We start from the raw sequence: 13,820 nt of genomic DNA, 5'->3' as shown, positions 1-13,820 counted from the left end.
TCATGTATTGCATTCATAGAACCTAATAAAATATATACTTAACAAACATATTAATCTTACTATATTATCATTAATCACCAAAATCACATATATACTCTAAAAGGAATATGTTCGCTACATTATCACAAAATAATCTTCATACAAGTAACTAATCACAATCTTAACTCTTAAATCTGCTCATACGATCTTAGATTAAGTTAACCAAATAGAAACTCAGCTCAGCTTGTTAAGACAGATACAACCAATCAACCACTCTTTTTTTAACGAATACGACTCCGTTCAATATATTTTTCTTCAATCTACTTATACGATATAACTGTATAAAACTTGATTCGAGATGTAAATACACCTAAGAAACTTCACATCTTTGAATACTTGAACTTTCACTTTTCCGCGAGTAGTTCACTCCAACACAAAATTGTACCTGCAAAAGAGGGTTTTCACCTCATGCCAGCATGGGCAAGTACCGAATAGGCAAACGGTACCGGCTCTACCTAGCTGACACGCGCGATTTGTGCGTACGCTTTCAGCAGATCTGACCATGCGGGAGCTATGACGCATGCTGTTTCGCACATGACATGCGACCTCGTGCCACCATCCACCAACCACCGTGAAAGGACCATGACCTCATATTGATATTGTTTGGTATGGTTGAAATTTATAGATTTTTTTTAAAACTGTTTATCTGAAAAGTTATTTATGGCTTTTGAGAAAAATAATTAGTTTATGAGTTTAATTTTTAGACTCTCAGTACACTAGCTTATCAGATTTTAGTTTATTTCATTAAAAACCAATTTATAAAAAAGCTATAAGACAACAATAAATTTAATACTTATTTTAACTTATCAGTTTTTTAAAAAAACAGAAACTGCTGATAAAAAAAAGCCATGGTCTGCCCCTCTCTTACCATAGCCCCACCCCTCGCACAGGCCGACGTACGGGCCACGACAATTCGCACCGCGTCTTGCCACTACCAACGTCTCGCGCATCAAAACAAAAAGAAAAAGAAAAAAGAAAAAAGGACAAAGAAAAAGAAAAAGAAAAGGAAGACAAGCCAAACAGATCGATCGAGACAAACATCCAGGGCATCCACCCCATGGGCCTCGCCGTCCTGCCCCCTCATGCCCTAGCAGTAGCCTTAGCGAGCACGCAGCCTCCGAGCCTACGAGCGAGAGCGCCGTCCAGCCCAGCCCCCCCGAGGTAACCGCCTTCTCCGATCCCTCCCACCTTTTTTCCCCAATCCGCGCGATAAAAAAAAAACCCTAGCCGCCCCGATCCGCCCGCTTCCGGCCGGTTACCTCTGCGGCGCCGTGCCGTGGGCGATCCGGATCCTGGACGGACGGTCGGCCGCCTGCCTGTAAGGGAAAGGGAGAGATCGTGCGATTCTGCGGTTGGCGGTTCGCTAAATTCGCCGTGGTTTGATCATTCGTGGCGTCCGCAGATCTGTCGAGAGTGCGTTCGGTCCGGGTGTGGCTGGCTGGGATCGCTAGCGCGGGTAAGTAGGCTCTGGTGGTTGAGGATCGCTGCGAGCCTGAGAGGGTTTGGGGTTCTCGTGGTCGTGGGATCTGCGGATGGATTCCGTTTAAGTGCTGTGAGGAAGGAGATTGCCTGAGTTTGGTTTGGTATGTACCTTGTACTGTCTCGATTAGGACTGTTAGGTGGTGGTGCTATTCTGGGCTTTGCTAAGCAAATTGTTCTATTGTTCTTGTGTTGGTCCGTTGATGGTGTGGACTTTGGACTGCCTATCCTGAAGGGTGTTTTAGCAAGTTCATGTAAGTTAGCGCATTGCTGAAAGCACTGACCATCTATTTACTGTTAGCATTCTAAATGCGCTGTTTTGACATCTTGAACACGGGAAAGCATAGGTTCACTACAATTTGATTACTTAACGAGTCTAACAAAACTGCATGTTATCTGTGCAGGTCTTTTGTTTGGTGTGCTCATGATTTAGCACCAGCCAGATTGACCTCCAACTCTGGTGACATAGGCTGTTGCTAGAGTAGCAAATCAAGAGCTAAGCATGGCGGATTCAATGGTAGCAAGCTTCTGGGGGCCTGTTACATCAACAACTGAGTTATGCGAGGAGAATTACGCGCACTCATCATATATTGCAGAATTCTACAATACCATCTCCAATGTTCCATGTGTTCTTTTGGCGGTTGTTGGACTAGTGAATGCTTTCCGCCAGCGTTTCGAGAAACGGTTCAGTGTCCTGCACATATCCAATATGATACTTGCTATTGGGAGTATGATTTTCCATGCCACCTTGCAGCACGTGTAAGTTTTCACTAAACTTGAAAGTTCTCTATGCTTCTGTGGAATGGCAGTTTTGATCTTGTGATTATCTAGTTAGATAACTGTCCTAATTGGAGTTTGTTCTTCTCTCTAATGCACTTCTTCAATTTTAGCTCATTATGCATGGGTGCTTTCCATTGTATTCTGGTACTAGTTTCCACGTTCACCTACTTTTGAAGAAAACAGGACCATTTCCTTTTGATGTTCTATTATCATGTGGGTTTCTTCTATTTATGAAATTGATATTTGGTTCTACCATACTGAAAAAAAGAAACGGGCCATTTGCAGAAGGCCGAACATCATTTTTTATTCTAGTTGTTTTGCACATAAAAACTGCAGAAAAGATGAGCGATTTATTTGGTCATAAATTCAAGGAGATTTGTACTTTGTTACTTCTGGTTTCTTGTCTAAAATGTATTTCTTTTGGTTCGAAATCATAATTTTTTTTGTACTATGTGAAGATTCATGTGTTGACTTCCTAAGATTTTACTTTTGTGGTTATGAACTGATAAACTTCAGATTGCTGAAATATGTATTAAAAACTAGTGAGTGAATTTCACAGAACTACAAGTATTCTATCGGAACTATCAAGGAACTATTGATTAAGAAGCGTTTTTTGCAAAGCTACAGATTTTAGTTGTGCAATCTATCGAGTTGAGCTAAAGGCCATCTCCTGACATGACTCTGCCATCCAGCCACGTACATCCCTGGCCCTTTTCATCCCGCGCAACGGCGCAATGCACAGATCAGTTGTCACGTCTCACATGCATTTGTGGCTGGACGGCAGGTCCAGGATCACGTGTTCCGTTAAACACAATGGGCTTTTATCTCTTTGAAAAAGAAGAGTCTAGCTTTGCTTTATAATCTATTTGTAAGACGGTATTCTCAATATTTTTTGCTGAAGCAGCTGCATTCTGTTAAAAGTTACTCTATCTCAATAGCATCGACAAGATCCCTCAGAAATTTTAGCCATGATACATGCTTTAAATTTGACCCTTGGAATAGTTGAAGGAGTAATTTGTTAAAATCAAACAGCTAAGCTCATTGCTATGAGAATAACAAGGAAGGCTATTCCGCTTGCATGGAACCAGTGTCCCATTTCTTAGATGATGGGTTGCACCCTTCTGATGTGAATTTTGGTTTATTGATCTGAACTTGTTCTTTTGATGGTGCTGGTTGCTGTGTATGTATAGGTCAAGCAATTTTATTTTTGGTATGTCACCTGGGATATAGCTTACAACAGTACTGTTATTCACTGCACAAACTTCCTTAGGAGTATTTTTTTCATATACTTTCTTGATTGACATCAATCCATATTCTGGAGTTGTGTATTTCTCCTTTTGTCTTTGGGCGCAACCCTTTTAGCATTATTGTGCACTCTCAAACGTTTTCTTGGCCATGATTTAAACCCTGAAAGTGCAGTTCTGCTCTCCAAAAATTATAGCTTACCTAATAGTAATGGCTAAGATGGTCCCTAAAGCATTGATCTTTCCTTTAGCTGTAAATTTCTTTCATTTTTTCTTGCGCTTTGTTGTTTATTTTTCTTTTCTTTTCTTTTGTGATTCTCTGTTCTGGTTCACTATCAGAAATGTTTCATTCAAGATTTTACTTGTGTTCCATTTTGACGCATATGGATCCATTGTTTGCTATATACTGATGCAATGGCTGACCAGCCACTATTGGCATCTGTTGTGATGTGTCGTGCCCAAAATGCTGTATGTAATAAATTATAAATGTTCTGATGTTTAATGATAAATCTCAGAATTTACCTAGCTCATTTGTTGAAATATCAATTCTCTATTATTCACCTGACTTCAATTTTAGTCAATTCAGCACCAAGTGCATAGGAAAAGGTTTGGGTAACTTATGTATCTGTTGTGGTGGATCAAATGGTTGCTTAGAGTGTATTATTTGTGAAAACGCCATTAAATGCGGCACTAACAACTGAACTGCACTCTGTGTTAATTTACACATTTGCCATTTACACTAACATTTTAGGAGTTATTTTACATTGGGACTGCTCCGCACAGCTGTTGATTGGATGTTTGCTGAAACTAGGATTAGTATCCATGCTCAAAATCAATGGTTACCCTACTTTTAGGTGTAAAGGATTGCAACTCTTGAGCTATGCTGGATCGTGACTGCATTTCTTGGTGCAATGTCACTTTTAGCATACTGTTGCATAAACCTCCTATTTCTTTGACTTGTTTAGTCATCTTGTTGTACTCTATCTGCACCATGTTTACTTTACTATGTGTGGTGCATTCTTTGTGGTAATTTGTTGTCTCGATGATGTTTTCTTTTCCAGCCTACAGCAGAGTGACGAGACTCCTATGGTGTGGGAGATCCTGCTGTATATGTATGTCCTTTATTCCCCAGATTGGCATTACAGGAGCACCATGCCTACTTTCCTTTTCCTATATGGTGCTGCCTTTGCTGTAGTCCATTTCTTTGCGCGGTTCCAAGTAGTATTCAAGTTGCATTACATTGGTCTCTGCCTCCTCTGCATCCCTCGGATGTACAAGTACTACATACAGACGAAGGACATGGCTGCGAAGCGGCTTGCGAAGCTCTGGGTTCTTACATTAAGCCTGGGGACTCTCTGTTGGCTAGTTGATCGCATCTTCTGTAAGAAACTTTCACATTGGTACGTCAACCCACAGGGACACGCATGGTGGCATGTGCTTATGGGCTTGAACTCGTACTATGCGAACACATTCCTAATGTTTTGTCGGGCTCAGCAACGTGGGTGGGAGCCGAGAATTACCCACCTTTTTGGCTTCTTGCCTTATGTCAAGGTTCAGAAACCCAAAAAAGGGGAATGAGTTCTGTTGATCAGTGATGTTCAGTACTGCCATTGGTAAGCTAATCCCCCCCCCCCCCCCCAATGTGTTGCAGACAAGCCGTGGCATTTTTGTATATGGGCTTCCAAGTGATTATGGACCAGATGTTCTGATGTCACACTAGATTTTGGTAACTTAAACTGACACATGTTTTGTACCATACTTAATCATCAAACAGAGATTAGTTGGAGTGTTCGTTTCTTAGTTTTGTCCATCCTTTTGGTTTCTTTGCAGTTGCCTTTTGTTGCTAATAGGACTGGGTTTTATTTATTTATTTATTTATTTGTCATTGAATGGAGTCGAGTTGTATTAGTTACTACTTTGTATGGAGATAGATCCATCCTTATGATCATTGATTCTTTTGACTGATGTTACTTCTGGAAAATTTCCCCAAGTGGAGGTATCGTTGCTTGTGATGGTTGTTCTTGAGACTTTTGAATTGCAATATGTGCTCTGTTGCCTATTTGTGATGCGTTGGAGGGAGCATGTTTGCGGGTGGTGGTGTTGGTTTATCTGGGGAGTATGCTGCTCCACTATTTCGAGCTTGTTTGCATGGTATGCCACTGATGGAAAAACCTGGGTAGATTCTGGCATGTAAGATGATTATACATGCCAACTCATGTTTTCATTTCTATACTATCTTTGCCTGAAGATGGTAAAAGAAATAGTAATCATCATGGTATCTGTTCTCCCCGCTCCAAAGTTAATGGATCCTTTTTTAGGACAGGCAAGGTTCATTGTTCCTACCTTGTAGGTAGGATAGGATCAACGTTAATGTGATGTGGATTTAACTTTTTTTTAGGAGGAGGGGTGATTATATTAATTGAAGCACAAATATATTACAAACAGAAACCTGATAAGGATAACACAATGATACAACACAGGCCTTGCCTTCCACACCCCGAGCTTCCTCTCCGATCAACTGTCGCTAAGCCTGGTCGAAGGAACTGAAATTAAACTCGGCACCGAAGAGGAGGGATCACCAAAAATCCTAAATTGATTAATTAAGCTATTCTGAGTGTGTTTTGGTTCTTCATGGCTCTTGGTGTTTATTAGCTTTACTTTATTTTCACGATTAGACGCCAACGTCCCGGAGGACTTCAAGATCAAGATTTTGAGGAACCCGCTGAGCAAGAATGCAAGTTGTCCTTGACGCATTTTGTACTTGTTTTTGCAAATAATTTTTGCCAAAATTGCATACTAATAATCTTGTTGGGAATTCAAAAAATAGGCAATACCATAAAATTCCATATTTTCTTTGTCACCTGGTTTTGGTGGGTTTGTGGAAAGGGTAGAATATGCTTAACTTCGCTTTGGAAATTCTTGTAAACATGACTATTTAATGAAATTTGATAATGGTACTATGCAACTAAAATAAAACTTATGGTAAATTTTTTAGCAACATGGAAGTAGGACTTGAACAAGTGGATGGTTGAAATTGGTGCGGGTTGTGGGTTGGTCTTGCTCAAGTCATAAGGACCAGTTCGTGGAGCGATAATTCTAAGTTTACAGTACAGTCGTCGACAATTTGTGAACGATCAATATAATAAACTTGTTGAAGAATTGGGAGATACTTTGAGTAGACGAATCACAAGAGGAACACATAGAGATTTTTAGACAGGTTTGAGCCTCCTTGAGGATAATAACCCTATGCCATATTTATCTTGTATTGATTTGAGCTTATTAAAGGAGGTGTAGCTAGCCTATATGAATCTAAAACTAGTCGGAGATTTACTTCTTGGCTTCTGTTAGTTTGTCTTGCTTGTGGTGCTCTCTAATGACCTGTCCTCTAAAGGGCACCTTGACTAAATATATATATGGGGGTGTCATATATAATCTAGACTCTTTCATGTTCTTGAAGATAAATCTTTCCGGTTACGGTACACCTTGGGTACCTATGAGTAGTTTTTTTTCATCCAGAGAACCCCTTCCTAGAGATAAAGGTATGCCCTAGGAATTGCAAGACACCCTAGGGTACCCGAATATGGTAACTATTTATTAGTCATCATCAAGCCCCCCACCAGTACGTGAAATGAGGCTTTGACGGGTCAAGTACTGGGCCAACAAAAATAAGCATTCTGCCGAACTGTATCATCGAGTAATACTCAAGTTCCCGATTAGGATGATGTGTCAAACTAGGTTCTTTGGGTTAGCATATCATCTACTCAGGGTTCTGACCGCCTTCGAATTCTCAAGCTAGTTCTCGAGAAGGTGTTCCATCCGAGTAGGGTTTTGATTAGCCCAAAAATACCGTTTTGTCCCCACGAAAGGTCAAGGGGGATAAGACTCATCGCCAGTGTGATAGCCCAAAATCCTTATACCAGTCATTAAGCATTAATGAGCATCATTAGCATCATCTTTATTATTTTGAGCAATTTTTGACATGTAATTTAAATTAAACACAAATTGTTAAAGTTAATATTAACTATTGCTTTGTTAAGCAACTCACAAAATCAACATACAACATCAGGTTAAAGATAATTTTAGAAATTAGTCCATACCAGGTAAAGAATATTATGGGTTTTCCCTAATTTTTGGGAATTGTTTTGAAGGCATAGACATTGCAGCAAGTTAGGAAATGTTGCAAATTTGAAGAAGTTTTAATTTGAAATTGGCTCAGACTTTTTGGGTCAAACAAGTTTAAATGGGTTCCATAATTTTTGGGGTTTTGAAAGATCTCCAAATAGATAGGAACAGAGGAGGTGGATATTTTCTTTCGGCGGGCACTGTTCATGGACCCACCAGTCATCCCCTCTCTCCTTTGTCCCGCCCGAGAGGTTTCGAGAGTGGCAGCCACCGGTTTTGTTGACTTCCACAGTCGAGCCATGTCACTGGCCATTGAGGCACGCTTCTGAGCTTCGCGTGGGTTCAGTCGATGCCCTTATCCCCTCCCCCTCAGTCTCTCTCTCACTCTCTCCCTCACTACTCTCTCTCTCTCTCTGCTCCGTCTCTCACTCGGTCGAGTAGAAGCAGAGCACGCGTAGTGCAGCGCAGCACAAGTGCGTCACTGGCCAAGTCTGCCATACCCAAGCACCAATCCCTCAAGCCCAAGCCCAGGAAGGCAAGGAGGAAGGCCGCTATCGTTCACCGAGCTTCCTCCGACGCAAAGCCCCACCTTTCCTGGTCGGATTTCACGCGCTCGTGTCATCTTCCTCTTCTATTGTGGTTCCTTCCACCGCTTACCGTCGACTCACTGAACCACAGCCTCTCCGTACAATCCAAACACACGGTAAGCTTCCCTGCACCCCCCCCCCCTCTCGTGTGCATGCTCTTTTTGTTTTAGCTTGTCGCCGGTGCGGTAGTCCGCGATGGCCGAGCCACCACCGCCTCCCCGCACACGTCACTGGCCGAGCCACAGCTGGGTTCATTGGCCAATTGGCGTGCCGCTGGATCCGCATACTCGCGTAGATGTCATAGGTGCCTTTAGTCGAGCCAATTGGACCACCCTTCGCCGTCAGTGCGTTAGACCGCCGCCACCACCGTGATGTCATCAATGTGCACCGTCGTTGGCCGCTCTCGGCCATCACTGTGGTCCACCTGTGCCCTAGACGGGTTCCACAGATCATGCTGGTTTCACTGGTGTCCTCGGCTGGACAAAACCCACCGTCGTTCGCTGTCGGTGTGATAGCCCGTGCGTCGGCGAGGTGCTGACCATGGCCCGAAGGCCATTTTGATCGGAGTCAAGTGCTCGGGCCCGCTGTTAGCCTCTGTGGTTAGCCCGTCCTGGGTGTAAAAGGTATTTAGCGCTTTTTAATTTTGTTAAATCGAAGAAATGTAAAATTGATTTATCGTTCAATTGATAATTCGGCCGAAACTTGTAAAATGCATAGGAAATTAAATATTGCTCCGAAAATTGTGAAACCTATTTTGTTAGGTTCATATGATTATACTATACATATTAAAAATACGAGGAGCCACAAAGTATGTACTGAGATTTCTTTAATTAATGAAATGTTTTTAAGTTTCTTTAATTCATAATTAATTATTGGTAACTCCAAAATTGATTAAACCAATTTTGTTAATCTTCATCTTTTCTCTCCTATTCAATAAAAATATTTACCCTCATTCTAAGAATTATTAACTTTCTAATTAGGATTAAGCTTTGTTAAGATTAATTAATTCAGGAAATTAGTAAATGATTAACACTAATATCACTTAAGAAATCATTAATTCTTTAACACTCGTGCCATGATGCATTGCATATCCACTTTTTTCATATACTACGGAGAATCTATCATCGCATATCATCCATACCCATTGCGATTCATCGTTCTTTTATTTTAGAAGCCGTCGCTTCAGAGTGTCGCGTAAAGATGGCCAAATGGGCCGTGCTTACTGGGCCGGCCCGAGGCACGAAACTGTAGGCACGGCCCAGGCACGGCCCGGCCCGAGCCGAGATGGGCTGCACGAGGCCACGGGCGGCACGGGCACGGCCCGGCTCAGGCACGGTTGACCCAGGAGGCACGGCCGGGCCGGGCCGGCACGGCACGCGGCGGCCCATCACGGCACGACCGTCCCATCACGGCACGGCCAGCCCGGCACGGCACGGCCCACCGTGCTGGCTCGGCACGCGGCGGCCCACGGCACGGCCGGGCCGGCACGGCACGGCACGGCCCATCGCGGGGGGCACGACCCACCGCGGGGGGCACGGCCCGGCCGGCACGTGGGGCACGATGGGCCGTCGGGGGCACACGGGTTAACAGGTTAAACGGGCTGGGAACGGCCCGTTTAACCCATTAACCCGATATTTTTGAGTTTTATAGCCGTTTTGTGACCGTTTGAGCTCCAAAAAATTCAAAAAAAATTGCAAAAATCACCATTTTTCACCTATAAATAGAGGAGCACCTTGCCCTTACATTCCACACCAGCAACACCATTTTCTCTCTTGTTTCCTCCTCTCATTCTTGTCTCAAAGTTCGTGAGAATTAGCGATAATTTGGCAAAATTAGTTTGAATTGTTGCAAAAAAATCCGAGCAATTCCAAAATCGTCATCCTGCTGATTTGCTATCTTGAAGTTGAAGAAATCTTGGTGATTTTTTTGCATCGTTGTTGAGTCTTATTTTATTATTTGTTTTATTATTTGATTATTTCTAACTCTGAATGTTTGCAATTTTTGTAGTGTCATTCGACATTGATCATGGATGCCGGTGATCATGATACATCCATAGATCATGATTTTTTTCTCCAATGACTCACAGGGGACTACGGCCCCTTTGATACTAGTGCTGCAGGTGATGATGGACCCGACGGTGAACCTCCGGTTGGTTCACATCCAGATCCAGGTGATGCAGCAGGAGTGCCATCGTCAGGCTCTACAAGTGCGCACACATTAGCAAGCAGCGGGTCTAAAAGATCAAGAGCCGGTACTTCCGAAGTTTGGCAAGACTTTGAAAGGATCTACAAAGAGGAAGATGGGGTAAGTGTCAGGTATGCTAAGTGTTATATTTGTAAAAATAAATTATCTGCAAAGCCCTCGGGTGGAACGGGGCACTTGAAGAGGCACGCCATAAGTTGCAAGCGAAAGAGTGGAGCAGCCATGAAGCAGACGGTGTTGCAGTACAACCCCGACGGCTCTGTTCATCATTGGGAGTACGACTCTGCCAATGTTCGAAAAGAGCTATGTCGCTTCATTGCAAGAGCGGATCTACCACTCAATATCGGTGAGTCTGCTGCATTTGAAGATTACATTAAGCAAGCTCATAATCCTAGGTTCACGCATGTTTCTAGACAGACAACTAGTAGGGATATGGTAAAATACTACAATACGTGTCGTAGCAAACTTAAAGAAATGTTGCAAACATGTACATTTTCAGTTGCTTTGACCTCGGACATATGGGCAGGTAGGGCTAGAGAGGATTATCTTAGTGTGGTTGCTCATTTTGTTAATAATGATTGGAAATTAGAAAAAAGAATAATAGGTTTTCGCTTGATTGACAACGCGCATACCGGTGAAAATATTGCTGAAAAAATATCTCAAGTAGTTGCAGACTTTGGCCTCACGAATAAAATATTTTCTATCACTTTAGATAATGCCGGTGCAAATTCTAGAGCAATGGATATTCTTACTCCGTTGTTTAGTACTTATGCTGAATCTTTCTTGTTACATCAACGTTGTGCTTGTCATATTATCAATCTTATAGTAAAATCCGGTTTGAAGAGGTTATCGCGATACTTAGAAGATTTTCGTACTGCAATATCTTTTGTGAACTCCTCTAACCAACGAATTGCAGCATATAAACAGTATTGTGTTGCAATGGGTGTGCGTACATGTAAGTTTGCTCTGGACATGCCGGTGAGATGGAACTCTACTTTCTTGATGCTTAAAAATATTATACCATATAAGAGCACATTTGGTGTGTTTATTTATACACATTACCATCAGCATGGGGGTCAAACTTTACTCACGGAAGCGCATTGGTATGTTGCTGAAAGGATACTGGAGTTTCTTGAATTTTTTATGATTCAACTGTGAGTTTATCAGGAGTTTATTATCCAACATCTTGTTTAGTAGTGCATAATATTGTTGAAATTGCTACTCATTTAAACAACTATGAAAATAACAATCTTTTAAGAGATTGTGTAGTTCCTATGAAATCTAAATTCTTAAAGTATTGGAAAGAAATTCCTTTGTTACACACTGCAGAAAATACTGAGCTTGAAGAATCATTCCAAAATTTGTTTCTAGATGTTGATGAGAACGTGTAATTTCAAATTTTCTGAGCTAGATTGTACTCTTTTTTCCTTTGCTAGAAATGTTTTTAATGAGGCAACCTATCAATAAAGCTCATTTTTAGAATTAATCATGTGCCCCTATTATTTCTAAGTTTTTTTTATTCATGTTTTTTGTTTATTTTTTTAAAATACCCCCCCGCGGCCCCACCCCCACCTACCTCTCCTCTCATCGTGGCCTATAAATACCATCTACTCCATCTCAAACTCCATGTATTCTCATTGCCCACCCTGCCCACCCATCTCTCTTTTCCTATTTGCTAGCCAAGTAGCCAGTATTCACTTCACATCAAGAAACTAATTCCATATTTCAATTCATGGATCAAGATGCCGAGAACTCAGGTGCATGGTCCCAAGTGTGGCAATATTTTGAAAAAGTCTTCAAAGAAATTAACGGGGAACAGGTTAGATTTGCTAAGTGTAATATATGCAGTATAGAAATAGGTGCCAGATCTTCACATGGAACGGGACACTTGAGGAAGCATATTAAAAATTGCAAGCAAAATTCTGGGGTTTCTAATGAAACCATGTAATTTTCGGATCATAATCATTGGTTGTACTCTTTTTTCCTTCTAGTAGAAAGGTTTTTAACAAGGCAACCAATCAATAAAGATGTTATGTATTTATTTTCCATATTTTTTATTGTTTTTTGGATTTTTTAGCTATTATTTTTGATTTTTTCCTATTTTTTTGAGTGCTGACGGGCCCACCGTGCTCGCCGGGCCCGTCGTGCCTCCACCGTGCCGGTCGGGCCCGTCGTGCCAAACGGGCCTATCGTGCCTCCACCGTGCTGAACGGGCCCATCGTGCCGGCCGGGCCCATCGTGCCGACCGTGCCGTGGGCCGGCCCGGCATGGCACGGTGACAGTTGGGTCGTGCCGTGGGCCGACGGCTCGGCACGCGGGCCGGCACGGCACGGCTCGTAACAGTAAATGGGCCAATCAGGCCGTGCCGATTTCGGGCCGTGCCGAGATGGGCCCGTGCCGGGCCGGCCCGATTGGCCCATTTGGCCATCTTTAGTGTCGCGTGGTCAAAAACAAGAGAAAACCTGCAGAGTTTTGTGAGTGATGTGCAAGAAGCATCAGGCAGGCACCAGGAAAGCATCTATCATATCTCTCCTATGTTTTGGTGAATAGTTGGTCAATCTGTTAGATTTTGCTATATGTCTTAGATGCATGTGATAAGGAGTCGATGTCGGGAATCGGGTAAATCCTATTTGTTGCATCGTACCTACCTTGATTTAGTTGTTAATCTTAATCTTTGTAATCTAGTTATTTTCATAACATGTTCTAACTTAAAAGTGATGCGGTAATTGCTTAGCCTTGCATAGGTCATTGGTAAAAGTCGAGCAATGGATGCCACCGTCATTCGCGAGCTGCAAGAATTTCAACTACAACTACAAATGAATGATAAGTTGGGATGATGAGTTAGAAAAAAAATTGAGACGAGATGTGAGCAGGTGCTAGGGGCAGTTCGGGAGAGGAGACCCTAGTGTGATAGACCGCTTGCATTGTTTTAGCACCATCCGTGGTATCATTTGGTTTAAGCACTTTTCGTACTTCCACATATCGATCTAATGGTAAGATAAACTGATTATCATATGCCGCGCTGACACTTTACTTGTGACCCTATGACATGAAGAAAAAGTACGAGAAGATGCAAGGTGGTGGGGAGCCAAAGGTGTCCAAGACACTCTCGCGGTAACTTCGGTGCCATAGGGGCATGTGCAAGTGGGTGGTTCCGAGTATGAGAAATATTTTCTCGGGGTCAAGAGAATGTACCCGGGTCGTGTGGATAAAGATGTACTCCCTTGTAGGGTGTAAGTACAGTTTGATTTGCCGCGCTCTCGGTTATGAGCATGCTTATATCCATTAGACAACATCGTAAAGTTTCATTTAGTTTGGAAAATGGATAGTATGTGGGCTTCTAGGAGAAGCATGTGCTGATACTAAA

At 42.4% G+C, this 13,820-nt stretch overlaps 1 protein-coding gene across 2 annotated transcripts; it reads left to right on the top strand.

Annotated features, from left to right (window-relative positions):
* Positions 1-1,034: 1,034 nt before the first annotated feature.
* Positions 1,035-5,342, top strand: LOC133913090 (alkaline ceramidase-like). Of its 2 annotated transcripts, XM_062356139.1 has the most exons (4): positions 1,207-1,622; positions 1,754-1,772; positions 1,923-2,277; positions 4,604-5,342. In XM_062356139.1, the coding sequence occupies exons 3-4, from the start codon at positions 2,021-2,023 to the stop codon at positions 5,118-5,120; spliced, it is 774 nt and encodes a 257-aa protein (XP_062212123.1). In that variant the 5' UTR covers positions 1,207-1,622; positions 1,754-1,772; positions 1,923-2,020; the 3' UTR covers positions 5,121-5,342. The 2 variants fall into 2 exon arrangements, with proteins under 2 accessions (XP_062212122.1, XP_062212123.1); XM_062356138.1 differs by lacking the exons at positions 1,207-1,622; positions 1,754-1,772 and adding an exon at positions 1,035-1,200.
* The last annotated feature ends 8,478 nt before the right edge of the window (positions 5,343-13,820 follow it).

This window comes from Phragmites australis, chromosome 3 (assembly GCF_958298935.1).
Source record: "Phragmites australis chromosome 3, lpPhrAust1.1, whole genome shotgun sequence".
In the NCBI taxonomy this organism is placed as follows: domain Eukaryota; kingdom Viridiplantae; phylum Streptophyta; class Magnoliopsida; order Poales; family Poaceae; genus Phragmites; species Phragmites australis.
The sequence above is the reverse complement of the archived record's forward strand: the minus strand, read 5'-3'. Positions and strand labels throughout refer to the sequence as shown.

Bases quoted from the DNA above. Each gene is read 5' to 3' on its own strand.
- LOC133913090 (XM_062356138.1), top strand. From the start codon at position 2,021: ATGGCGGATTCAATGGTAGCAAGCTTCTGGGGGCCTGTTACATCAACA. The intron at 2,278-4,603 runs GTAAGTTTTCAC...TTTCTTTTCCAG, and splicing joins CATGCCACCTTGCAGCACGT to CCTACAGCAGAGTGACGAGA.